Here is a 25,496-nt window from a genome sequence, read left to right as displayed (position 1 = left end):
GAAAGGAAACAAGGGAATTTGTCCTTGTCTCTCATGCAGCAGTTGATTTCCTTTGCCTTTCGACCAAGAATTCCCCCATTGTCCTAGATGAGTGAGAATCTTCCGGGGCTATCCCAGTGATAAAAAACAACAACTCCTAACGATAGTCCTGGTAGCTGTTTTCATATCATATGATTTGGAATTGGGAAACAGGTTCTGGAGCTCAGATGGATTTCTGCTTCGCTTCCCCTACATCGCCCTGCCTTCCAATTCCTGTTTGAGACCCAGAGCTTTTATTTCCTGCTCTAAAGAAACGAGTTTAGGAAGCAAAGAATTCAAAGCGTCCTTGTATTCTGTGAGAAATTCCAGTGGTTGGCATAGAATCATTGAACATTCCCAGTAAACGCATAGAATTTCAAATTATTACTAGATAAGTCACTGGGATTTGGGCTTTTCTTTGACCTGGTAATGGCCTTTTCAAAATTTGTATTATTTTCAATTTTTTTAAAAAAGGTTGTGCCTTATGGGCTAACATATTCTTATATATACAGAACATGTCTCCTGAGCTGGGTTCTCAGACTTCTGAAGGAAGAGACATCCGAAATAGGAAGTCCATTTCTGAGGCGGTTCCACTTCTTTGCCTCTCTTGGGTTGTGGAATGTGTCATCTCTCAATTCTTATTTTGTTCAGGCCTTACCTTTTCCATGAAGTCTTGGGCCTTGCCCAACATTTCTCAAACTTTCCCAACTTTCCCCTCTTCGTCTGAAGTTCCACCTCCCAGCCCACACACCAGTGATTTGTTCCTCAGGTGAACATGTGTGCAATTGCGCATAGTGTCACGATCTGTGGATATGCACCCCCCCAAAAAAAGAGCTGGTGGTCCAAGCAAGGACATCTCAGTAGTTCCTGGTTCCCCAGGCAGGCAGACAAGACAGCATGGCAGGGCTAAGGCAAGGCAAAAGTCAAAAGGTTTCAGGACCACAGAGAGCACTCTTAAGCCACAAAGTCCTGGGGCAAGCGGCTGGGTTTTGTTACATAGTTAAGTAGTCCCTGACACCATGAATGCAGTCACTTGACCAGCTAATACCTTTGGCTGGCTCCTTCAAGGTACAGTGGTACCTCTGGATGCGAACAGGATCCATTCCGGAGCCCCGTTCGCATCCTGAAGCGAACGCAACTGGCATCTGTGCGGGTTGCGATTCGCCGTTTCCATGCATGCGCGTGACGTTGTTTTGAGCGCATGCGGTGAAACCTGGAAGTACAGTGGTGCCCCACAAGACGAATGCCTCGCAAGACGGAAAACCCGCTAGACGAAAGGGTTTTCCGTTTTGGAGGTGCTTCGCAGGACGAATTTGCTATGGGCTTGCTTCGCAAGACGAAAATGTCTTGCGATTCCTGGGGGTTTTTTTCCGCTCCCCACCCCCTTTTTCTAAGGCACTAAGCTGCTAATAGCCTTTTAGCAGCTAATCCGCTAATCCCTTCAGCCTTTAATAGCCGCTAATAGCCGCTAAACCGCTAATAGCGCTAATCCGCTAATGGGCTTGCTTCGCAAGACGAAAAAATCGCTAGACGAAGAGACTCACGGAACGGATTCTTTTCGTCTTGCGAGGCACCACTGTAATGTGTTCTGTTACTTCCAGGTCGCCGCAGAATGTAACCTGAAAATGCTTAACCCAAAGCTACTTCAACCCGAGGTATGACTGCAACGGGATTTCCAATTGAAAGGATCTCCCCTGAAAGCTCTCTTGATCCCCTGAGTAGCCTGTGATTGGCTACCAGAGTCTGGCATAGGGTTTCCCTAACTTGGGTCTCCAGCTGTTTTGGGACTCCAGTTCCCATCATCACCACTGGCCCTGCTAGCTAGGGGTGATTGGAGTCCAACAACAACTGGAGACCCAAGTCTCCGAAACCCTAGAGGAGCAGCAGAAGTGTCTCCTTAGGGCTGAAGGGAGAAGAGGCAGGCTCTGATGCCTGCAGATCCACATGGGACAGACTGGGACATGGATCCATCTCCTCTAAGCTCCAGTTGCCAGAGCCCTGTGCCACCAATAAGGACTTATCCACATTTACTTTATGCCCAGCTCTTTCCTGGCAGAGGTCCATGCTTTAACACTCTGCGTCTGAGCGTTGTTTATTCCCTGCAAAAAGCTGCACCATAAAGCTCAATTGGAGCAAACGTCAGTTTGGGTTTTCTGTGGATTGATGTTTGCTCCAATTGAGCTTTAAAGAGCGGGTTTTTACAGGGAAGTATCTGGAGCAAAAAGGAAGGTGCTCAAAACCTGAGTTTTAAAGTATGGACCATACTTGAAAAGAGCAGTGGAAAGTTAAGTGTAAAGGTAAAGTACCCTTGAACAGTTAAATCCAGTCAAAGGCGACTATGGGGTGTGGTGTTCATCTTGCTTTCAGGCCAAGGGAGCTGGCGTTTGTCCACAGACAGCTTTCCTGGTCATGTGGCCAGCATGACTAAACCGCTTCTGACACAATGGGACACTGTGATGAATGCCAGGGCGCATGGAAGTGCTGTTTACCCTCCCGCCACAGTGGTACCTATTTATCTACTTGCACTGGTGTGTTTTCGAACTGCTAGGTTGGCAGAAGCTGGGACAGAGCAATGGGAGATCACCCCGTTGCATGGATTTGAACCGCCGATCTTCCAATCAGCAAGTCCAAGAAGCTCAGTGGTTTATAAGCCCCTAAGTCCTAGTCTAGGGCCATAACACACATCCTTTTCCTCTAAATTGGAGTGCTAACACCAACAGGATGAGAACAGGATACTTTTGACCCACTCCTCCCCTGAAAGCGTCCTGCTGTTTTGTATTCAGCTGGTTGATATAAAATTGTTTTTCATTTTAGAAGCTCTCTTGCACAGAATAGTGAAATGTTTGAGGGTCAAAAGTACAAGGCGATGTTTTGCACAGAAGGGTCAAAAGTTCAGCCTAGGAATCTGGCAATCAAAGGGAAATAGAAAATTAATCGGAATTCTCTTTTCCTTCTGATTGGCTTAAAGGTTGGAAAGGGAAATGAAAATACTGTACACAAGCTAGAAAACAGCATAGTTTATTGGAGAAGTAGAAGAGTTAGTTGTGGAGTTTGGAGCTGGAGGACGGAAAGAGAGAAAGAGAGGTGAAACACTTTATGAAGGCAGGAAATGTTAGGAGAGCACAGTGGGCATTGCAGCTGAAAGCAAAAGACTCCAAAGGGACCTAGAAGCTGAAGCGAAGGGTGCAAATTGATAATTATTGGCCTGGTTAGGGAGACAGATTAGAATAAGCATAGCTGTTTGCATTTATCTCTGTTTTCTATTTGCTTTTATCGGTAACTACATAAACTGTAAAATTAGCTTGCTTTCTAAAATTAATTTCCCAAGAATTATTTAATGTGCTGCCTTACTAAAACTTGTAGGTAAAAGCATACAGTGGTACCTTGGGTTAAGTACTTAATTCATTCTGGAGGTCTGTTCTTAACCTGAAACTGTTCTTAACCTGAAGCACCACTTTATCTAATAGGGCCTCCCGCTGCCGCCGCGCCGCCAGAGCACGATTTCTGTTCTCATCCTGAAACAAAGTTCTTAACCCGAGGTACTATTTCTGGGTTAGCAGAGTCTGTAGCCTGAAGCGTATGTAACCTGAAGTGTATGTAACCATTGTACTGCGTTTTGGAAAAAGTTTGATCTGCAGCTTTGTTATTTGTGCCATGTGTAAGTCCTGTACCTGTCTACCAATTAATGTCCAAAAGGATCAAGAGCTGTTCAATGGAGGCAGCCAGAGAAATATAAACCCTGTTGCCTCTCCCTGGCTCTTTCTCTAAATCAGAAAGCCCCTAATGCTGTAGTCTGCAGACACACCTGTATGCACTTGTGAAGGAGAAAGTGGCCATCTGCCTTGGCCTGGAAACTAAGCTGCTGAGGAAAGAAAGGCCTAAGGCAGGGTTCGGTAACCTGCGGCCCATGGGCCACAAGCGGCCCACAGGGGTCATTTAAACGGCCCACGAGCCGCCCCCGAACTGAGCCACTGTGATGGCCTGGGATTCAGACTCGGAGGCTGAACCTGAGGAATCCCAGCCTGCACAGGATTCCCCGCCTCCAGAACCAGCTGAGCCGGGGCTGGGGCTTGAGCCTGAAGGGTCCTCAGCTGTGCTGGATCCTCAGGTGCAGGCACCAGCTGAGTCTGCTCTGGCTCCTGAGCTGATGGAGGACCCATTGCCTGCAGGTGCTCCACTCTCAGCCCCATCAGAGGAAGCTGAGGTTGCCTCTGGGTCCGGTAACCCTCCAGCCTCTCCTGAGCTGCAGAGGCTCAGGGCAGAGAGGCGGAGGGAACTAAGTTCCCGCAGGAGGAGTGCTCGCCTCCAGGTCAGGAGAGGCGAGTCACCAGAGGATCGGGACCTCCCCATGCCTTGGGGCAGATAAAAGCCGGCCAGCCCCAGTCCCAAGTTGCGGGAGCAACATTGTTGGTAGCCGGTTCCTGCCTGCACCCTGTCCTGCTTTCCTGCCGGAGCTCCTGACCTCACCAGACTCCCTGCCTTGCACCCAGCTTCAGCTTTGATGGACTGCCTCCATACTGCACCCTTGACCTCGGACTGGACTCGGACCTCGCCTCACGGTTAATCCACGGGACCAGCACAGCCACCCACTTAGTGAGCCCCCGCACACTGTGCTGAACTGGCACAGTGCGGAGCAGGGACTCGCTTCCGCGGTGCCGAAAATCGCGTCCGCGCATGTGCAAACACCGGAAATCACATCTGCAGACGCCAGAAATCACTCCTGCGCAGACACGATCCGGCCCACAGAGCGATCTCCGCGGGAGTGGACCGGCTCAGGCAAGGTAAACCTTGCCGACCCCTGGCCTAAGGGCAAGCAGTGTTCAAAATGGCGGCCCACATAGTCATCACTCAGGTGATTGTTGGCTCTGGTTGGCTGCCTATGGCCCTTGGCTTGTTGTTAACCATTCCAATAGGATCCCACTTGGCCTGAGGTCTCTCCCCAACTATGCCTCACTGAGGAGAAGCCTCCATCTTGGAAACAAGTGCCAGTTGACCAGGTTAATGTACCTTCACCGAGGGTTTTCCCCAAGGCCACCTTGTGGCGATCTATCATGACGTCTCGCAGCTTCTCTTTCAGTTCCTCGCTAATGCCCAGGCTGTTCACTGTCACAAGAAAAGGAAAAAAGAGAGAGAAGGTCATGGCACATTCTGCACACGGCCACCACGGGGCCCACACCTCCAGGTCTCTGCCACAGACCAGGATGTGGGGTTTAAACAGGGGGAGGATAGGGAAGGCGGCCTGATTTCTAAATGTAGTTGGAGAAGGGCTGGGGTGGTTAGTTGTTTGGCCAGGGTCCTTCAAGCTTTCAAAGAAACCTCATCCAATATAGGCCAGCCAAGATGCACCAGCCGTTTTCATCTCCTGCTGTTGCTGAGAGCATTTCGCCAGGTCCTGTGTGGCTTCCAGCCTAATTTTCTGATTGTCTGGGAGCCCTATTTAAGCTCTTTCAGCTCAGGTCATTCCTCTCACTTCTGAGCCAGCAAAACAAGAGTTTTCCAAATCAGAAAGGCCATCCCTTCTTGCTCTCCCCTCCCCTTGCCAGGTGTCTAAGTTTTCTTTTCCAGGGGAGACGTTCCATTCTGCGGTTACTGAACACACAAAGCATCTTCACTGGGCTGTTTGGGGCCCGTTAAATCTTTCATATTTTGTAAACCTTGGCATTCTCCCGAGTATGCAGATACCTTCCTCTTCTTTCTCAGCGGCCCTGTTTTTCATTCAAATCCATTGGCACTCCCTACCTGAGCTCACTTTTAGAGCAGCTCTTCAGTGAGGCGAGGTGAAGCCATTTGCCTCAGGCAGCAAATCGGACTGCCTCATCGTCCTCTCCATCGCCAGCCCTGCTGGATTTTCGCCCATGACACTGTGGCAGAGCAGGGGTGACGGTAGGGGGCAGGGTTTGTAGCGGTCATAGCAGTGGCATGGGTGTCATCAGGATGCAGCAAAACGACTTGGGCAGGCCCTGGGAGCGATAGTGGGACCAGGGAGGCAGGAATATTGGGCTCAATCCAGAAATAATAATGGCCAGTAATCTCTCTGTCCTACTTCTCCAAATATTGTCAATGGCAGATGAAGCTGATGGACTATATAGAAATGGCGGAAATGACTGGCAGAATCCGAGACCAGGGAGAAGAGTCGATGGAAGAAGATTGGAAAAAATTTAAAGTATATTTACAGAAATATTGCAAAATGAATGAATGTTAGAAGAATATTGGAATGAAGTTATATGGTTTTAGCAGAAGTGTTATTAAGAATTATATAAAAATTAATTGTTAATGCGCTAAAGTGGAAAATTTAAAGTTAAACTGTGTTAAGATAAATTATAGAACAAAAATTGAGAAAGAGGGAAAGGATTTGTTGAACCAACTAATTTGAACTAGAATACAAAAAAGGGAGGCGCGAGGAAGTCAAGGAAACAAGCATATGAAAGATAAAGAAATGAAATTTGGATGTGTTTTTAAATGTTTTAGTTTTTTTCTTGTTTTGTTGTATTGTTTTTTCCTTCTATTTTTGATGTATTGTTTGTTAATTTTTTTATTGTTTTTTCTTTTCTTTTTTACTCTTTTTCTTTTTGTAACTATTAAACATCTAATAAATATTATTTTTAAAAAAATACTTCTCCAAATATTGTCGAAAGCAGGTTTGAATATCAAACCGTTGCAGGGCCAAAGCGCCCTGCGTCAAGGAGACTGCAAGGAGCAGCAGCCATGACTGAGGCAAAAGATGGGAAGAAGGCAGGCGGAGCCACCAAATTAAGGAGACAATAGCTGATGTCTGCCGAAAAAGAGCATTGGGCGGTGTTTGTATATGGGGAATAACCTACAACTGTGGTGGAGGTGGGAGCATTCTTTGTTGGATCCTGGACAATAAGGCTTGGGCGCAATGCATGCTGGGTAGTTGGGAAAGGCGGACTCACTCCTTCCATGACACTCACAAGTGGCTTCGGTGGTCCGGCGGCTGTAGGATTTGCGGACTCGGTAGTGGACCACCAGCTCTCCCTGCTCCATGCTGGGTTCAAACGCTTCCCTGCAAAATGGGCAGGAGGAGAGAAACAGACAGTGAAAGAGGAGAAGCTGCCAGAACCGGTGTCACAGAATCACAGAAAGGCGAGATGGGTCCCTCAGTGGTCATCTAGTCCAACCCACTGCAATTCAGGAATCTCAATGAAAGCATCCATGGCAGGTGTCCGTTCTCCACTTACCCATAGCGGGTTTCCTTCCTCCTCATCCGTGCCAAGAAGATGATTATGAAGGCGGCAGCGGCGGCGGCCGTGGCTATGGCAATTACCACGTACCACCAGTGCCAGGAGAAGGCAGGGGCGGTGGTTTCTACTACGGAGAAGGGAAGAGGAGTAAGGGTCAATGGGAGGAGCCATTCCGGTTGCCCATCCAGCACATCACCTTGTGGGATGTGATACATAAATAGCAGTCAAGTACAACATTCCTTGTTTTCCTAGAGAGGACATGCGGGGGGAATGTTTGGTCCAGCCAGTCGAAAACTTCCTGTTTCCTCCTGGGCTGGGACATACTTCCTTTGCATGTGACTAGAGGTGGGTGTGACCTTACCTGTCCAGGTAACAAAAGGACAAGGCACACAGCACTCTTCTCTCTGACTTCTTCCATCATTGGAGCAGTTTTTAGCTAGAGATGCTCTGGTGGCTTCCAACCCACAGAGGACACTGGGATTATCCCCATATGGGATAGCTCCACATACTTCGTAACTAAGTCTGCCTTCAGGGATCCAACTGTGAACTGATGGTGCTGTGAGTAAACTTCTTTTACTGACTCTCAATAAGATTGTTGTGTGTTTATTCTTTTAAGAGGGATAAAAAGGGAACTCACCCGGAACATACAATTCAATACTGAATTGTATGGTATTGAGAGGCTTACACAAGCCTGCAACCAGCTACCTGCTGTGCATTAAAAGGGGAATGTAAAACTCTGCTAAGTAAAGGAACTTGCTAGCGCAAGTTAGGAAGGATATTAATAAACAATATCTCCTCTCCTGCCTCCCTGAACATACACACACACCTTTCCCTGCCTCGGCTGTGCACACGACATACATTTAAAGCACCTAAGTTGCTAAGTTGTCCCCAGAGAATCCTGGGAATTGTAGTTTACTGCAAGCACCCTAAACAAACTACATTTCCCAGGATTCTTTGGAGCAGAGGACAATGTGCTTTAAGTGTACGGTGAGCAGGCAGCCCCTGTTACTGTTTAAACTGGAAGAATAGAGGAGAGAATCCATTGACCGAATCTGGGACCAAGTACGATGCTGAGGGGAAGATGAGGGGATCTCCTAGTTTTTTGGCAGCCAGCCGAGTTCTCCTTAGAAACCAGGGTGGATAAAAATCAACGATTTTTTTAAAATAAATAAATAAATAAATAAATAAAAATCAGATTTTTTAAAAAATTAAATTGGATTTTTTAAAATTTAAATTGGATTTTTTAAAATTTAAATTGGATTTTTAAAATAAAATGCTTTTGGAGGAAAAATCTTTCTAAAGATAGTTTTCTATTTGTTACATTATAGTCCCAAGGCTATTCATCAGGATTTAAGCTTTTCATGTGTGCTAAAATTCAGTCTAAGATTTTTTGGTTGTTTGTTTTTTTAAATCATTTAACCACATCAGTTAACAAACATGGATACATATGCTATAATGTTATTGCTTTAGTTAAATAAATTGATTAAATTGTTATTAAGGAAATGATTATTTTTCGCCTTCCAATCAAGTACAGCAGAAAAGTTGTCTAAATATAAACAGTTAACTTATTAAACCTCACAATAATTTCATAATTATCTGTCAATGTATTTTTAATAGTATAACCAAATCAGAATTTTTTGATATAACTATAAAAACTACTCTGAACATATATTATTTCAAAAATGAAACCTTCATCTGGTTGTAAGATTATACCAGCAAGAATGAGTCTTTCTGTAAAAAAAAAAAATGATTTAAATCAAGTCTTACTGACTCGTGATTTAAATAAAATCCACCCTGTTAGAAACCAACACTTCCTACACCACTTCAGGCTGTGACATTTGAAAACAACTGCCCCATATCCCAAAATCTTAATCCAGTTCACAGTCTTGGACTGGAAAGAAGTGTGTGATTCTGTCAGTCAAACTTGGCCTTGACAATCCTTCCGGCAAAAGTTCAATATAAAATTTCCCTTACAACAAATTGTAATCAAGTTCAATAAAAATCCCAGTTGGAACCGAACTAAAAAGATCCTCAGTGTGTTTAGAAATCCCCTGCACTAGCTTCTTGGACCTTCCCAATCCTTTTGTTCAGATGTTTCCTGCAGCCAAAGCAGGGGTGTGTGTGTGTGTGGGTGTGTGTCACAAAAATCGAAAATATCCTAATCAAAATGGGAATGCAGGTGGAAGGCAAATATGCAGTCTTCCCATCTTCCTCCCTGCCAATAGTCACAAAAGACACAAACCCTTGCAGCTCCTTCTCCTCCTAGAGGATCCATTTTGAAAAAGGAGAGCAATGTCGCCCTCTAGCCTGGTCACGAGGTATTGCCTACACTGGGGAACTTTGGGAAAACAAGTTTTGATTTATTCTTATTAGCGCAAGAGAGAAACAAAACCAAAACAAGATATAATCAAATTAGCCAACACCAAAAGAAAGAAAGGAGGAAAGCAGATTTCCAGAACAAAGTGCTCTCTGGAATGTTCTAGAAGGAAACGGCACCGCCTCTCATTCCCCGATGCTGCCCATCCCAAAATCCCAAATCATTTCTGTAGGTTGCGGGTAGAGTGTTATGCACTGTTCTTACCTGGCTGGGGCTGCGGCAGTTCATCTGTAAAAGAAAAATATATTTATTTGAATATGGTCTCCCTCTAAGCCAAATGTCAGCGTCAAGCTTCCACCAACAGGGCCTCAGGCCATTTTTCTGGGGGCATCAAAGAGAATCAAAATTCCTAAAGCAGAAAGCACGGGTCCTGTTTTATAACCAGCTTCAGTTTCTATGACTCCGCAAGGCGCCAGAAGCCATCATAACAAGAAGTGGGATACAAATTAGAAGCAGGAGATCCTGCTAGATCAGAACCAGGACTGAGATCAGGAATTGCCCAACACAGAACCATTCTTAGAAAGCAGGAAGTCAAAGGCTGGGCCAGAAGAACAAAACAAAACAAAAAGAGAGATCAAATGATCGTTTTGGAAGAACCACCAAGGAGTTGGGAAACAGTTGGGAACAGTTAAGAACTTTAAAAAAAAAAAAAAACTTTTTTTTTGGCAGCCAAACGATTCCCCCATATCTCATATGATACACTTAGAAAGATATGCAGGAATAATTGGCTATGAAAACGGAACTTTATTTATTTCAAGTAGTCCTTAACCGGTTTCATCATTCTGGGTCTGAACTCTTTGGACCGTATCCTACGTTACTCAGAGTAGCCCCCTTGGGCAGCATCCAAGGAAACAAATTATGCTGTTATGTAACTTCCCCCACCCTCTCCTTTCCCTGTACTTCTGTTATTTGCCACAACACTAAAGCTTGTGAGGGAAACCCATCACCCCCACCAAAAAAACATGGCACAATATCTTGTATTCCTTACCGACATCCCCAGTTGAAACCATGATGGCTTTGCTCCAGGGACCATCTCCTGCTTGCGTGTAGGCCGCGACACGGACGGTCAGATTGTGCACTGTTTTGTTCAGGTTCAAGACGGTCTCGTTGGTCAGCCCCACGTCCACAACCACCTGGTGGAGAGGGAGAGAGTGGCGAAAACGCCAGGCAGGGGATTAGGAAGATGGCGGGCGATGGCTCAGGATAATTACAGGGAAGTCAATGGGGAGGGTGCCCTCTCCAGTCCTGAGAAAGGAGGTCCTCACCTCGGGCGAGTCGCCGCTTTGACAGACCAGCTTGTATCCGCGTATGATCCCGTTGATGACGCCACGCGGCTCTCGCCACTGCACAATGGTGCAGGTGCCGTTCTGAGTGGCCATGATGTTCTCTGGCGGAGCGGTGGGCACTGCCGCGGAAAAGTGTACGTTACAATGGAAACACTGCGGCCATGACCCTTTCTCATTAGCCACAAAGAGGCGTCAGGCAAGTGGCTATAGCCCAGTCTCAGCCAATTGACTGGTAACAACCATTGTCTAAGCTTCTAAACCACTGATTCTCAAACTTATGAGCCACACTCTGAGCCACACTTTCAAGATAACCGTTTGCTCGAGCCACACAGATTTTTTTTATTGATAAGAAATGCATTGGAAAACAAGAAAGAAACACTCCTAGCACAGCTTGATTTATAACATAAAATGCAACTATTATATGATATGATTGTGGGATGTCATAGAATCATAGAATCATAGAGTTGGAGGAGACCACAAGGGCCATCGAGTCCAACCCCCTGCCAAGCAGGAAACACCATCAGAGCACTCCTGACATATGGTTGTCAAGCCTCTGCTTAAAGACCTCCAAAGAAGGAGACTCCACCACACTCCTTGGCAGCAAATTCCACTGTCGAACAGCTCTTACTGCCAGGAAGTTCTTCCTAATGTTTAGGTGGAATCTTCTTTCTTGTAGTTTGGATCCATTGCTCCGTGTCCGCTTCTCTGGAGCAGCAGAAAACAACCTTTCTCCTTCCTCTATGTGACATCCTTTTCTATATTTGAACATGGCTATCATATCACCCCTTAACCTCCTCTTCTCCAGGCTAAACATGCCCAGCTCCCTTAGCAGTTCCTCATAAGGCATTGTTTCCAGGCCTTTGACCATTTTGGTTGCCCTCCTCTGGACACGTTCCAGTTTGTCAGTGTCCTTCTTGAACTGTGGTGCCCAGAACTGGACACAGTACTCCAGGTGAGGTCTGACCAGAGCAGAATACAGTGGCACTATTACTTCCCTTGATCTAGATGCTATACTCCTATTCATGTCAGGAAAGTATAAAACAATGCAGCTACATAAGAATGTGAATCACTCCCAAAATACAATGATAAATGAACCTCCTATGCATGGACTTTAAGTATGCAATTCAGTGAGAGAGGTGAGCTTGCTTTTGTTGGGTAATCTCATTTATAAAAGGTCTAATTCGAGACAAACTCTTATGAACACAAAAAAAGCAGCCCTCTTTTCTGATCTTTCATATTTGTCAGAGTTGAAAATCCCTGCTCACAACAATAGGTTGTGGAGAAATCATTTCGGTACTATCCTATCCTAATGTTTAAATGTTTCTTTGATTGCCCGTGAATCTTCAGCTACAACTGCTTTCCTCTCCCTCCATGCCACAGTGGCAGGCCACACTCTTTAAGAACCACTGTTACTCTCGAAACCAATGTTTCCTAACTGTGGGTCTCCAGCTGTTTTTGGACTACAGTTCCCATCATCCCTGACCAATGGCCTTGCTAGATAGGGATGATGGGAGTTGTAGTCCAAAAGCAGCTGGGAAACTCTGACTCTAAACCAGCCTTTCTCAACCTTGGGTTTTTGGACTACAACAGGGGTCGGCAACCTAAGGCCCGGGGGCCGGATGCGGCCCAATTGCCTTCTCAATCCAGCCCGCGGATGCTCCGGGAATCAGTGTGTTTTTACATGAGTAGAATGTGTCCTTTTATTTAAAATTCTCCTCTGAGTTATTTGTGGGGTTTGCCTGGTGTTTTTACATGAGTAGAATGTGTCCTTTTATTTAAAATGCATCTCTGGGTTATCTGTGGGACATAGGAATTTGTTCATTCCCCCCCCCCAAAAATACAGTCTGGCCCCCCCACAAGGTCTGAGGGACAGTGGACCGGCCCACGGCTGAAAAAGGTTGCTGACCCCTGGACTACAACTCCCATCATCCCTGACCACTGGTCCTGCCAGCTAGGGATGATGGCAGATGTGGTCCAAAGCATTTGAAGACCCAAGGTTGGGAAAACACTGCTCTAAGCCATTCATTAGGCCCCTCTCCATCTTCCTGGCTTCCAAACTGGCCCCTCTCTAAGTTCAGAGACAGCTTGTGGCCTTTTGGATGTTGCTTGGACCCCAACTCCCATAAGGCCCAGCTAGTATGTCCAACGGCCCGGAGGCTGATGGGAGTTGTAGTCTAGCAACATCTGGTTCCTCATTCTTGCTCCAAGCGGCACACCTCTGTGATTTCCTTTCTCCTCCGAGAGATCAAGGCAGAACCCAGAAGGATCGGCCACCTACTCTGCCCCCCCCCCCGACTCCCATTTCAAGCTCACCTCCTTCCAGGGTTTCCATAGCAACCCAGTGGGTCCACGGGGAGTTGCCCTCTCGGGAGCGACAGGACACCCGCACGTGGTAGGTGGTGAAGGGGCTCAAGCCATCCAGGGTGTGGCTGAATGGGGGGACGTGGAGGTTCTGGTTATAGAGTTCTCGGTCTGACACGGTGCTGAGGTCCTCGTCCGAGCGCACAGCCTGGGAAAAAGGGGCAGGGGTAAGGATTTGAGGACGGAAAGGCAGTGTGTGCCGGGGATGGGTTGACGGGGCAGGAGTTAGGAACATATTATGCTCTACAATAATCTAGCTGAGATTCTGCCTTGCATTAGATGCCCCTCTGGGCATAGAAGCGGACTCCTAGCCCCCCCCCCTATTTTATTTTTTAGGGGGCTAGCCCCCCCCCAAATTTTTTTTATTTAAAGTTTTTTATTTATACAACAAGAAAGACAAACAAACAAACAAAAAACACAAATACCAAATTATACACAAATTACAAAAATAACCATAGACACATAATATTCTTAGCAAACAATAAAACATCTATTGGTCTTAACACTAAAGACCCAACCTCCCGTCTATTCCATACTTCAAATTCATATTACTTATTGCCAATACACATTTATTTTTATAATTAAACTTATTCTCATTAAATCTAATTTCTTATATCTACCTTAGAACTATTACTGAAGTTCCTCGAATGCTGCAACAGAATTTAAACTACTATATTTATTTTTCAGATATTCTTTGAAAACTTGCCATTCAAATAGTGTGTGGCCACTGCACAATGTGACTGATTTTGCAGGGCAGGGCTTACCACCCCACTCCTCAATGTTTTATTCAAGTTGGCACCCCTGCGTCTGGGACACCTTCCAACTATACAATTTTGTGATTCTATATGAAGCCTCACTGGACCGTGTAACAACATTGAAGAATGAAAAAAAAGAAAAAGAAAACTCCCCCTCCCCTCTGCAGTGGAACAGTCCAGGATTTTCGCCGACTGCATAACGTGTGGATGGGCTCAAAGGCTCGATCTCTGCGGCGGAATTCCAGACTGTACCACTTTGCGGTGCAGGGGGCATGTCACACTTTTTCAAAGCTCCCTCTATGTTCAAGCTCTCCTCAATTGGGGAAATTTCAAAGATCCAGACATTTTGCCAATTTTCCAAGACTCCCCCACAGACCCTAATTCTGTCATTGGAATCCCGGACATGTCTGGGAAGTTCCAGACGTATGTCAACCCTATATTAGGACCTGTGAGAGACCAGGGTTCGAATGCTGGCCATGACGCTTGCTGGGTGTCCTTTGGCCAATCACTGCCTCTCAACTTCACCTACCTCACAGGGCTGTTGTGAGGAAGAAGAGCCACCACCTTGAGCAAACTGAATAAAGGTAAAGTAAAGGTAAAGGGACCCCTGACCATTAGGTCCAGTCGTGGCCGACTCTGGGGTTGCGGCGCTCATCTTGCTTTCTTGGCCAAGGGAGCCGGCGTACAGCTTCCGGGTCATGTGGCCAGCATGACTAAGTCGCTTCTGGCGAACCAGAGCAGCGCACGGAAACGCCGTTTACCTTCCCGCCAGAGTGGTACCTATTTATCTACTTGCACTTTGGTGTGCTTTTGAACTGCTAGGTTGGCAGGAGCAAGGACCGAGCAACGGGAGCTCACCCTGTCGTGGGGATTCGAACCGCCGACCTTCTGATCGGCAAGTCCTAGGCTCTGCGGTTTACCCACCCATGTCCCTACTTGAATAAATACATGCAATTAAATAATAAAAACTCACTAACACAATGCGGAGGATTTTTGCCTCAGAGGCACCTGCCTTCTGTTCTCGAGCAGTTTGCTTTGTTTTATGTGGGGGAAACATTCAAAAGCGGCACCCATCCAAACCCCAAACTGGTACAGATCACTCTGCCACCTCAGGCCCTAGAAGGGGACGGTCGGATGGCCCTATATTTGAACACCCTGCCCCCTTGCTATCAGTTTTGTTTCCTGGCCTCTGCAATCCCTTTTCGAGGCTCTTTCAGTTCCCTCTTCCTGGGAGCTTGTCACACGTCACGAGGGCATCCGGTTGGACATTTGAGAGAAGCAGAAGCTGGCCAGGAAATGGCTCCTAAAAATAAAAGCGTTCCCTCGAAGGGCAGGGGCGAAAGTGGCCGAGTGAGGCATCCTTCCTCAAAATAGTTGGGCGAGTGAAATATACTCAGAGTAGCAAAGTGATTTCATGCTCTTTATTCAGCTCATAGTGGTGAGGAGGAATGAATGGAAGTCCCCTCAAAGTAGAGTGGTGCCTCGCAAGACGAAAAGAATCCGTTCCGCGAGTCTCTTCGTCTTGCGGTTTTTTTCGTCTTGCAAAGCAAGCCCATTAGCGGATTAGCGGTTTAGCGGCTATTAGTGGCTATTAAAGGCTTAAGGGATTAGCGGATTAGCTGCTAAAAGGCTATTAGCGGCTATTAAAGGTTTAAGGGATTAGCGGATTAGCTGCTAAAAGGCCATTAGCGGCTATTAAAGGCTTAAGGGATTAGCGGATTAGCTGCTAAAAGGCTATTAGCGGCTTAGATCAGCTGATAAGCGGTTTAGATCAGCTGTTCAGCGGCTTAGCGAACAGCTGTTAAGTGGCTTAGGGGCTTGGGAAAAAGGCTGGGAGGGGGGAAAAAAACCCCAGGAATCGCAAGACATTTTCGTCTTGCGAATCAAGCCCATAGCAAATTCGTTTTGCGAAGCACCTCCAAAACGGAAAACCCTTTCGTCTAGCGGGTTTTCCGTCTTGCGAGGCATTCGTCTTGCGGGGCACCACTGTATCTGCTTTATATACATTATTTACACAATGGGCTGCACATGATTGGCTAATTCCGGAATTCTACTGTAAGCCTATCAGGTTGTGGATTCACTTATATCTGGAGCATGATTGGGTGGTTCCTGCCAACCAAACATACTGCTGCATTGTTCTAGGACCAATCAGACTGCTGCATTCTGAATCCTATTGTTCTAGGACCGATCAGACTGCTGCAATTTGGATCCTATTGTTCTAGGACCAATCAGACTGCTGCAGTTTGGATCCTATTCAACTCAGTACATAACAGCGAGGGAGTTTGGGCAGGCTTCAAGGCTTCCCTTCTTACCTGGATGGTGCACAACTCAAGAGCGTAGGCCCCACTCGGTCCTGGTTCCCACGTCACTTCCAGGTGGTGGTCGCTACGATGCAGAAGGGATAAGGCGCTTGGCCGCCCAGGTACCACTAGAGGGAAGATGTAAGAGAGCAGGTGTATGATATACCACAAGAGCTTACTGCGGAGGAAAGTCAAAAAGAGGGTGTTTTAGTGGCCCTATACATGTTTACTCAGATGTAAGTCCCACTGTGGTCAGCGGGGCCTACGTACTTGTGATTAGGATACAGGATCCTTCTCACGGGCTTGTTCATCATTACTGTGATCCAGAAGTTGTCAAGAATACACGGCTTCCTTTTATAAAATACTTTACTGATAACCCTGAACAACAGCAACTACCAAAACCACAGATTGGACTTTGGCAAACTTAACCGGATTGATCTGTACCTAGAGGGACGAGGGGGACTAGTTGGAGTTTTGTTTTTGCATATTTTCTCTCTCTCTCTCTTTTTGGTAATTGTTATATATTGCAGATCAATAAAACTTTATTTTAAAAAGAATACTCTGGCAATTATACGAAGCACACTTATTGCGCCAGCTACCTTTCTAAATGTATGCCAAGGAATCCCTGCCGATGGAAAGCTAGCATTTCTAGGATAAAGGTTTCATCTTAAGCCTTATGCTCAACATGCTAGTTTTCTACTTGCAGGGAATTTTGGTGTGTGTGTGTGTGTGTGTGTGTGTGTGTGTGTGTGTCAGTAATGATCCAAATCTGCAATCTGAAAGTAGCATGTGCTCCTCCTATAAACTCAGGGCAACTTGCCAAGTTAAAAAAGGGTCTTTGTGTTGTATATTTGCATTTGAAGTCCGGGTTTTTAAAAATGTAAATTGCATCAGCTGCGGAAGGGGGATGCTACTTAACAGGATCAGAGAAGGTGTAGTGTGTGTGTGTGTGTGTGTGTGTGTGTGTGTGTGTGTGTGGACATCTTCCCTTTCCTCCTCTCCTATGGTCCTGATGAACATTCCTCCACTGAAGTGAGTATATTCACTGAGAGGAATTCTCCCTTAGCAAAATAACCTAGCTTCATAAATGGGGTTTTCCTCCAGAATTGCAGCAGGGGGAGGAACTTCCCCTCTGTGTCTGCACAGATCCCATTAATTATCACACACACCAGCTGACAGTGCTTGCATTGTTCAAAACTTCCGTGTTAAATCCAAATATGCATTTAGCTTCACCCTCACAGTGTACCTAAAGCAGTTGTGCTGCGGCCTTGGCAAAGGTCTCCGTTTGCTCTAGGAATGCACCCCACAACTTATCCTCTCACCTGTCACTTTTGCAGTCCGAGATGTGCCCACCCCCTTATCGTTGTGGGCCTCGCATGAGAATGATGCGCTGTGATTCAGACCTGAGAGACGAAAGGAGGCACAAAAGTAGATATATTTAGTCAGTATCCACAGCAGCCTTGTTTTAAAACTCAATGATTATTAGCATATCTGTTCCGGTTTTAGGTCTAAGGCGATTTTACGTTCCTTAGCTCATGAATCTTCGCAGTGTTCTTGTGAAGCCATTCGCGCTCCCAGCTTACAGAGCGCTGCATGTTCATTATTTATAACCTAGCTTGCTGATGTCATCATCGCCCTTGAGCCAGTGTCACCAACTGGACTCATCCACTTCAGCCCCGACTGGGCTAGGCGAGCTGGGTAGCACTTCCAGGAGACCACCTTTCTCACAGGAACAGGTCTAAGTGCTGTGGACTCACAGCTCAGAGCTGTGAGCACCAAAAGTCACTCCAACAAGAAGACAGTCGTTGTACAGCAGAGTACAGCAGAGCATAAATCACTCGGACGACAGCACTGAAGAATATCTTCTTTTATTCACTAACAGCTACTGTACTATACAAACTATATACAAATGGAGATGCTGGAGTGCACTGAGTGTTTCTGCTGCTTTCTGCAGCGACCTTATCTACACAGAGATAACACTCAGTCTTTTTCTATCCCTGACTGACTCACTCCCTGACTCTCTCACTGACCGACTCTCTCTCACTGACTGTGGTGCTGGAGCAGAATAAGTAGATATAAGAACACGCCTCCTCCTCTCTGCAGAATCAGCAGACTGCTCAGGAGATTCTTGGGTATGGGAGGGGTGAAATCTCTTCAGCCAGGTGAATTTAAGACTGAGCGGAGACTTAAATCTCTCTCTCCCAGGCCCAAGTCTCACCCTCTACTCCACAAGGCAGTACTCAGGACCTCTCAGTTTTTGCCTTGCAAATCCAGCATCCCTGTAAAGCAGCTAATCTTCCCATTTTACAGATCTGGAAAGGAGACTGAGTCATTAGTACTATTTGTGTGTTGAGGTCCCTTAATAAAATCCACCAAGGCAGGACCACCTCTGCTGTTATTTGAGCTCCAGAATAAACTCATATATTCCACACCTAGCATGACATTCTGGGTACTTCTCAAGAGCACACTGTGGACTTCTCAAGAGTAATGTACAACAGCACCTCAAACTCACCCCCTCGCCACTCTCTCCAGTTTCAAATTACAGGCAAAGAAAAATCAGGGAAATGAGATTGGGGGCTATTCTGGGCTGTTATTACAGATTTCCAGCATGAAACATCAACCGCCCCCCCCCCACAAAAACCCCCTGCAACGCTTTTATTATTAATAATAATTTATCAAAAGAATAAAATACTCCTTTGCCCAAAGTCCCCACGCACAAAGCAAACATTATTATTCAGAATAATTATTTAATCCCGGGTGAATAAAATGTCACCTTACTTATATTGAAATTAGCACCTCTGCTAATTAAACTGATTTGCATATGGTGCTTGGGTTTATGTGGTTTTTACACGTGTGTTTACACGTGTAAGGGACACAGGTGGCGCTGTTAAACCACAGAGCCTAGGACTTGCCGATCAGAAGGTCGGCAGTTCGAATCCCCGCGACGGGGTGAGCTCCCGTTGCTCGGTCCCTGCTCCTGCCAACCTAGCAGTTCGAAAGCACATCAAAAGTGCAAGTAGACAAATAGGTACCGCTCCGGCGGGAAGGTAAACGGTGTTTCTGTGCGCTGCTCTGGTTCGCCAGAAACGGCTTAGTCCTGCTGGCCACATGACCCGGAAGCTGTACGCTGGCTCCCTCGGCCAATAAAGCGAGATGAGCGCCCCAACCCCAGAGTCGGCCACGACTGGACCTAATGGTCAGGAGACCCTTTACCTTTACCTTCATTTGTAAGGTGCTCTGAGCATCTTCTTTACGGAGGATAAAAGCAGGGTGTGCTTTTTTAAGAGTAAATAATATTAAATAACAACATTCAGGAAGTCCCAGGTTCAGCCAGGTAGGGCTGGGAGAGAGAGAGAGATCCTCATCTAAAATCCTGGTTAGCTGCTGATAGTCCTGTTATTCTTCAACCTTGGGACCAATGGCTGGGGGTGAGTTCTTTCTCAACATCTGGTGACGCAAGGTTGAGGAGCAGAGAGCTAGACAAGGCTGAGCTAGATGGTCTGGCTTCCTGTGTCCTCCTGGGAACTGAACGGCCTCCAGTTCCGTGACGGAAGAAAAGGCAGGGCATAAACGTTAGAAAACAAACGGACGTAAGAAAACAAAAGCCAGACTTTTGTCGTCCTCTAGCCAACCAGGTCCCTTCCTTCCACCCTCCCCTCTGCCCTGGAGAAAGAACATCTGGGGACCAGTCCTCTGTCCCAGCTGGTATGTCCTGTTCCTTCCGCCCACCCGTCTGTGGTTTGGGTTTCCTCATGTCTGGTTCCAAGCTCCAAGCCTTGGCCCCGTTTCTGTGCCTCGGATGGTCTCTCGAGCCAGGAGTCCTGGGTTCGTTTATCCTGATTAGGGAAAAGGGTGGCTGGAATAGGCACTACTGCAAGAAACAGGGGCTGGCTTCTGTTGCCATCAGGACAGCCACAGGGAGCGCTCTGGATAAAGGTCTGCTTGATCCAGTTCTGGTTTAAAGATTAAAAAAGGATAAGAACTGAGAGGCAGCAGGGATAAGAACTGAGAGGAGCTTCCCTTCAACAGCCCAGCGGCAGCAGATTTAGCTGGCACAAACAAGTCACCCAATTACAGTGGGTAGGTGAAATATACTCAGAGTCGGGAGTGGATTTCATGCTCTTTATTCAGCTCATAGTGGTGAGGAGGAATGAAAGTTCCCCCAGAATGTCTGCCTTATATACATTATTTACACAATGGGCCCCATGTGATTGGCTAATTCCGGGATTCTCCTGTAGGCGAATCCGGTTGTGGATTCCGTTCCACCTGGAGCTGGATTGGGTGGCTCCTGCGGACCAATCAGAACTGCTGCATTCTGGATCCTATTATTCTAGGACCAATCAGACTGCTGCATTCTGAATCCTATTGTTCTAGGACCAATCAGACTGCTGCAGTTTGGATCCTATTATTCTAGGACCAATCAGACTGCTGTAGTTTGGATCCTATTATTCTAGGACCAATCAGACTGCTGCATTCTGAATCCTATTGTTCTAGGACCAATCAGACTGCTGCCTTTTGGATCCTATTCGACTCAGTACATAACAGTTGGGCTGAGGAAAACCTTCCATTGGAGAAAGGTTTTCTCTCCCTGCATTGGAATGGTTTCCTCCTCTCCGTCCATCTGCACGTGTCGTAGAGGGAAGTGAGGGGCAGATGAGCTACTTGGAAAGGTGGCCCATCTAGGAGGAGGAAAACTCTGGTCCTAAACATCCGCTGCCTTGCGGGATATCTTTGGGAGAAGAAAAAGGCTACGGAGTCAACCCTACACAAATGTGGAGTGGAGTCCCTAAGGCGGTTGGATGGTGTCTTGTATGCCTCCTTTTGGCAACCCCTGCAGCCAAGCTGGTGCCAAACATCTTGCTCTGTTTTCCTTTGGACCATGTTATGTACTGAGTTGAATAGGATCCAAACTACAGCAGTCTGATTGGTCCTAGAACAACAGGATCCAAATTGCAGCGGTCTGATTGGTCCTAGAACAATAGGATTCAGAATGCAGCAGTCTGATTGGTCCTAGAACAATGCAGCAGTCTGATTGGTTGGCAGGAACCACCCAATCATGCTCCAGATATAAGTGAATCCACAACCTGATTGGCTTACAGTAGAATTCCAGAATTAGCCAATCATGTGCAGCCCATTGTGTAAATAATGTATATAAAGCAGATACTTTGAGGGGACTTTCATTCATTCCTCCTCACCACTATGAGCTGAATAAAGAGCAAGAAATCACTTTGCGACTCTGAGTATATTTCAGACCACATCAGTGAGGCCGAGAAAGGGGGTCTTGTCGTTGGGGCAGCCTAGGACCTCCACGCGCACTGCCCCGGATTGCGCCCCTGGGAAGCCATTTTGGTATTGCTAACGCAGTGGTTTGGCTTCACACCCACACCCACCAGAGGTGCACTGCCCTGTCTCTCGAGACAGACAGATGCCAAAACAAATGTGTGAATGAGGTCAGTATCTATGCAGATGCTAACTGTGTTTAATTGGTCTTCACAGCTTATTGGCTTCGATTTGCCTTACTATCAAACTCCCTGTAAGCTCCTTTACAACTAAGCTCCTCTTGTTAGTTTATCGCTGGTTTCTTTTCTTTTTAGACGTTTTAAATCGCTTGTTTTCAACCGCTTTCCTCAATAATTCCACTTGTAAATCCCTTAGAGATTTGTAACAGTAAAAGGCATAGAATTTAAAAAATAAATGTAAAGAAAGAAAGCAAAACCAAACAGTGCACAGGTCTAAAGTAATATTTTGTCCAAAAGTGAAATTATCGTGATACTGCTGCAGTTTTTGGTTGTGTTTAAAGGGCTATAGTCATTTATACATACATTCATTAAGGAAATATTTGTTTTTTAAAAATCACATTTATCTCCCACCTTCACCTCGAAGAATCTCATAGAATCATAGAGTTGGAAGAGACCACAAGGGCCATCGAGTCCAACCCCCTGCCAAGCAGGAAACACCATCAGAGCACTCCTGACATATGGTTGTCAAGCCTCTGCTTAAAGACCTCCAAAGAAGGAGACTCCACCACACTCCTTGGCAGCAAATTCCACTGTCAAACAGCTCTTACTGTCAGGAAGTTTTTCCTAATGTTTAGGTGGAATCTTCTTTCTTGTAGTTTGGATCCATTGCTCCGTGTCCGCTTCTCTGGAGCAGCAGAAAACAACCTTTCTCCCTCCTCTATGTGACATCCTTTTATATATTTGAACATGGCTATCATATCACCCCTTAACCTCCTCTTCTCCAGGCTAAACATGCCCAGCTCCCTTAGCCGTTCCTCATAAGGCATCGTTTCCAGGCCTTTGACCATTTTGGTTGCCCTCCTCTGGACACGTTCCTCTGGACATGTGAAAAGGATCTAGGAGTCTTGGTTGACCACAAACTTGACATGAGCCAACAGTGTGACGCGGCAGCTAAAAAAGCCAATGCAATTCTGGGCTGCATCAATAGGAGTATAGCATCTAGATCAAGGGAAGTAATAGTGCCACTGTATTCTGCTCTGGTCAGACCTCACCTGGAGTACTGTGTCCAGTTCTGGGCACCACAGTTCAAGAAAGACACTGACAAACTGGAACGTGTCCAGAGGAGGGCAACCAAAATGGTCAAAGGCCTGGAGGAGGAGTTTGCCACTAGCGACGACACAGTCACTAGCCAATAGGTTCCTCTGCCTCTTTTGCAACAGCATTCCATGCCGCAAGCACCATCACAGCAGTGAAGTGTGTGCGTCCCCTTGCATTTTTGTGAAGCACTATGGCGAGCGAACATGATGTACGCACACAGACCCCACCGAGGATGAAATCCGCTGGCTGAATGAAAGCTTTCAGATCCCTGACGGCAACCAAGAGTCACTGCACTTTGAACACACCATTGTTACTGGGACTTGGCGAAGGGCCCAGATTTAACCCTCTCTCCCACGCAACAACAGGTGCTATTTTCTGACCGCACCATTCCTGTAAGGACTGAGTCAGCCGGTGGGCACCCGGAAGCTGTCACCTCGACCAACTGATGGCATTTAAGGGGAGAGGGAAGATGTAAAAATCCAATGCCGGCAGACCACCTGCTTGGCGGCCCTGACATCCCTGTGGAGAGGCAAAGGCTAAGGGCCAAGTACCGCAGACAAGAGGCAAAGAGAGCGCGGGTGAACAACGGCCAGTCCCCTCACGGTGGTTGCTGCTACTCTCCGACCACATCATTCCTGCAAGGGCTGAGTCAGCCAGTGGGCAACTGCATAAACAGATGGTGTTGGCAGGAAAGGAGCAGCCAGGGAGATCTGCACGGAAGCACCCACTTCGTTCCACATTAAGGCAAAGGCTCACAGGCGAGAAACTCTGTGGAGTTCACAGAGACAACCAGGAATCAGAGAACAAGCTTGCCCCTTTGCCACTGTTGGAGGGATCCAAACGCTTTGGATCCTGAATGCCTTGGAACTCAGACGTTTTGGCTCCCTAATGCCGCAAACCCGGAAGTGATTGTTCCAGTTTGTGAACGTTCTTTCGGAATCTGATTGTCCGACGGGGCTTCCGTGGCTTCCGATTGGCTGCAGGATCTTCCTGCAGCCAATCAGAAGGTGCCATTTGGTTTTCGAACGTTTTGGAAGTCGAAAGGACTTCCGGAACGGATTCCGTTTGACTTCCAAGGTACGACTGTGCCTAGGTTCCCTTACCGGAGGCCAGTAATAACCAGGTAACGAATCAAATGCATTTATTTGTACGCACAAGGTAGCAACCCCAATGCGGAAGTCACTATGAAGGATTCAAATGTAGAATCGTAGAGTTGTAGTGTTGGAAGGGACCCTGAGGGCCATCTAGTCCAACCCCCTGCAATGCAGGAATCTCAGCTAAAGCATCCCTGACAGATGGCCACCCAACCTCTGCTTAAAAACCTCCAAGGAAGGAGAGACCACAAACTTCCACTACTGAACAGCTCTTCCCGTCAGAAAGCTATTTCTGATGTTTAGTTGGAATCTCCTTTCTTGTAACTTGAAGCTGCTGTTTGGGGATTACCCTCCGGAGAGAGAGAAAACAAGCTTGCTCCATTGTCTGTGTGAAAACCCTTTAGCTAGTGGAAGACGGCTATTCTAGCTCCGCTCAGTCTCCTCTTCTCCAGGCTAAACACACCCAACTCCCTCGACTGTTCCTCATAAGGCTTGGTTTCTAGACCCTTGATCATCTTGGTTGCCTCCTCTGCTCATATTCTAGTTTATCAATAGCCTTCTTAAATTACTGTATTTTTCGCTCTATAAGACGCACCAGACCACAATACGCACCTAGTTTTTGGAGGAGGAAAACAAGGAAAAAAATATTCTGAATCTCAGAAGCCAGAACAGCAAGAGGGATCGCTGCGCAGCGAAAGCAGCAATCCCTCTTGCTGTTCTGGCTTCTGTGATGGCTGCGCAGCCTGCATTCGCTCCATAAGACGCACACACATTTCCCCTTACTTTTTAGGAGGGGAAAAGTGAGTCTTATAGAGCAAAAAATACGGTAGCGGTTCACAGCTTTGGACAATTAGCCTGCAATCAGTCCCTTTTGTCGTTATCCCATTTTACATCATAAGGCACAAGTGCTTAATCCGTCATTCTCTCCGAAGCTTCTGCAGCATAATTTGCCGCATCCTCCCGTCTCCTAGGAGGAGCGCAGAGAGAAGAAATGCCACGGTGAATCTGCAGCAGCACAACTGGACGCCTTCATCTCCCCCGGCTGCAACCAAACACGTCTCTCCTGCATCGGTCTCTACGGCCGCAGCCGGTGCTACAGCCTTCCAACAGTTTGACTTCACCCCCCAAAATTCTCTCTTCCATGGTCTCCCGCCTAAGTGCTTAATCTGCAATTGTCTCTGAAACTCCTACAGCAAGATCTGCTGCATCCTCCATCTCCGGATGTCTCCAAAGGCTTTCTTATCTGCAACATAGCTCGCTCACTCCCTTTCTACCACATCACATTTGGCCTTGTTTTATTTCCACCCAGCAGTTTCTCTTCAAGACGATTTAACTAAATGATTTAACTATTTCGGTCTCTTCGCTGCCGTAAGAAGGGTCTGGTGAGGACATCCTTCCCTCCATCTTGGTGCCCTCTGCAGTTGGTTATTGCTTTATTTATTGCATTTATATCCTACTTTTTCCTCCTCCAAGGAGCTCAACCACGGTGTACGTGGTTCTCTCCCTGCCCTCCTTTAATCGCTACAACAGCCCTGCGAGGTGCGCT

General features: G+C 46.7%; 1 protein-coding gene across 3 annotated transcripts in view; it reads right to left on the bottom strand.

The window, feature by feature from the left end:
- Window positions 1-25,496, bottom strand: part of AXL (AXL receptor tyrosine kinase) — a 75,618-nt gene that overhangs the window by 15,953 nt on the left and 34,169 nt on the right. For 2 of the 3 annotated variants that reach the window (XM_083454993.1, XM_083454995.1), the window contains 9 exons: window positions 17,622-17,702; window positions 16,312-16,427; window positions 13,197-13,392; window positions 10,863-11,002; window positions 10,586-10,730; window positions 9,802-9,825; window positions 7,218-7,347; window positions 6,951-7,042; window positions 5,026-5,121 (listed from right to left, as the gene is read on the bottom strand). In XM_083454993.1, coding sequence (XP_083311119.1) covers window positions 5,026-5,121; window positions 6,951-7,042; window positions 7,218-7,347; window positions 9,802-9,825; window positions 10,586-10,730; window positions 10,863-11,002; window positions 13,197-13,392; window positions 16,312-16,427; window positions 17,622-17,702 — 1,020 coding nt within the window. The remainder of the gene's footprint in view (window positions 1-5,025; window positions 5,122-6,950; window positions 7,043-7,217; window positions 7,348-9,801; window positions 9,826-10,585; window positions 10,731-10,862; window positions 11,003-13,196; window positions 13,393-16,311; window positions 16,428-17,621; window positions 17,703-25,496) is intronic. The other variant, XM_083454994.1, reaches the window with a different exon arrangement.

This window comes from Podarcis tiliguerta (assembly GCF_965153285.1).
Source record: "Podarcis tiliguerta genome assembly, chromosome: 8".
NCBI classification, from domain to species: domain Eukaryota; kingdom Metazoa; phylum Chordata; class Lepidosauria; order Squamata; family Lacertidae; genus Podarcis; species Podarcis tiliguerta.
Note: the sequence above shows the minus strand (reverse complement) of the source record. Positions and strands in the feature narration are given on the sequence as shown.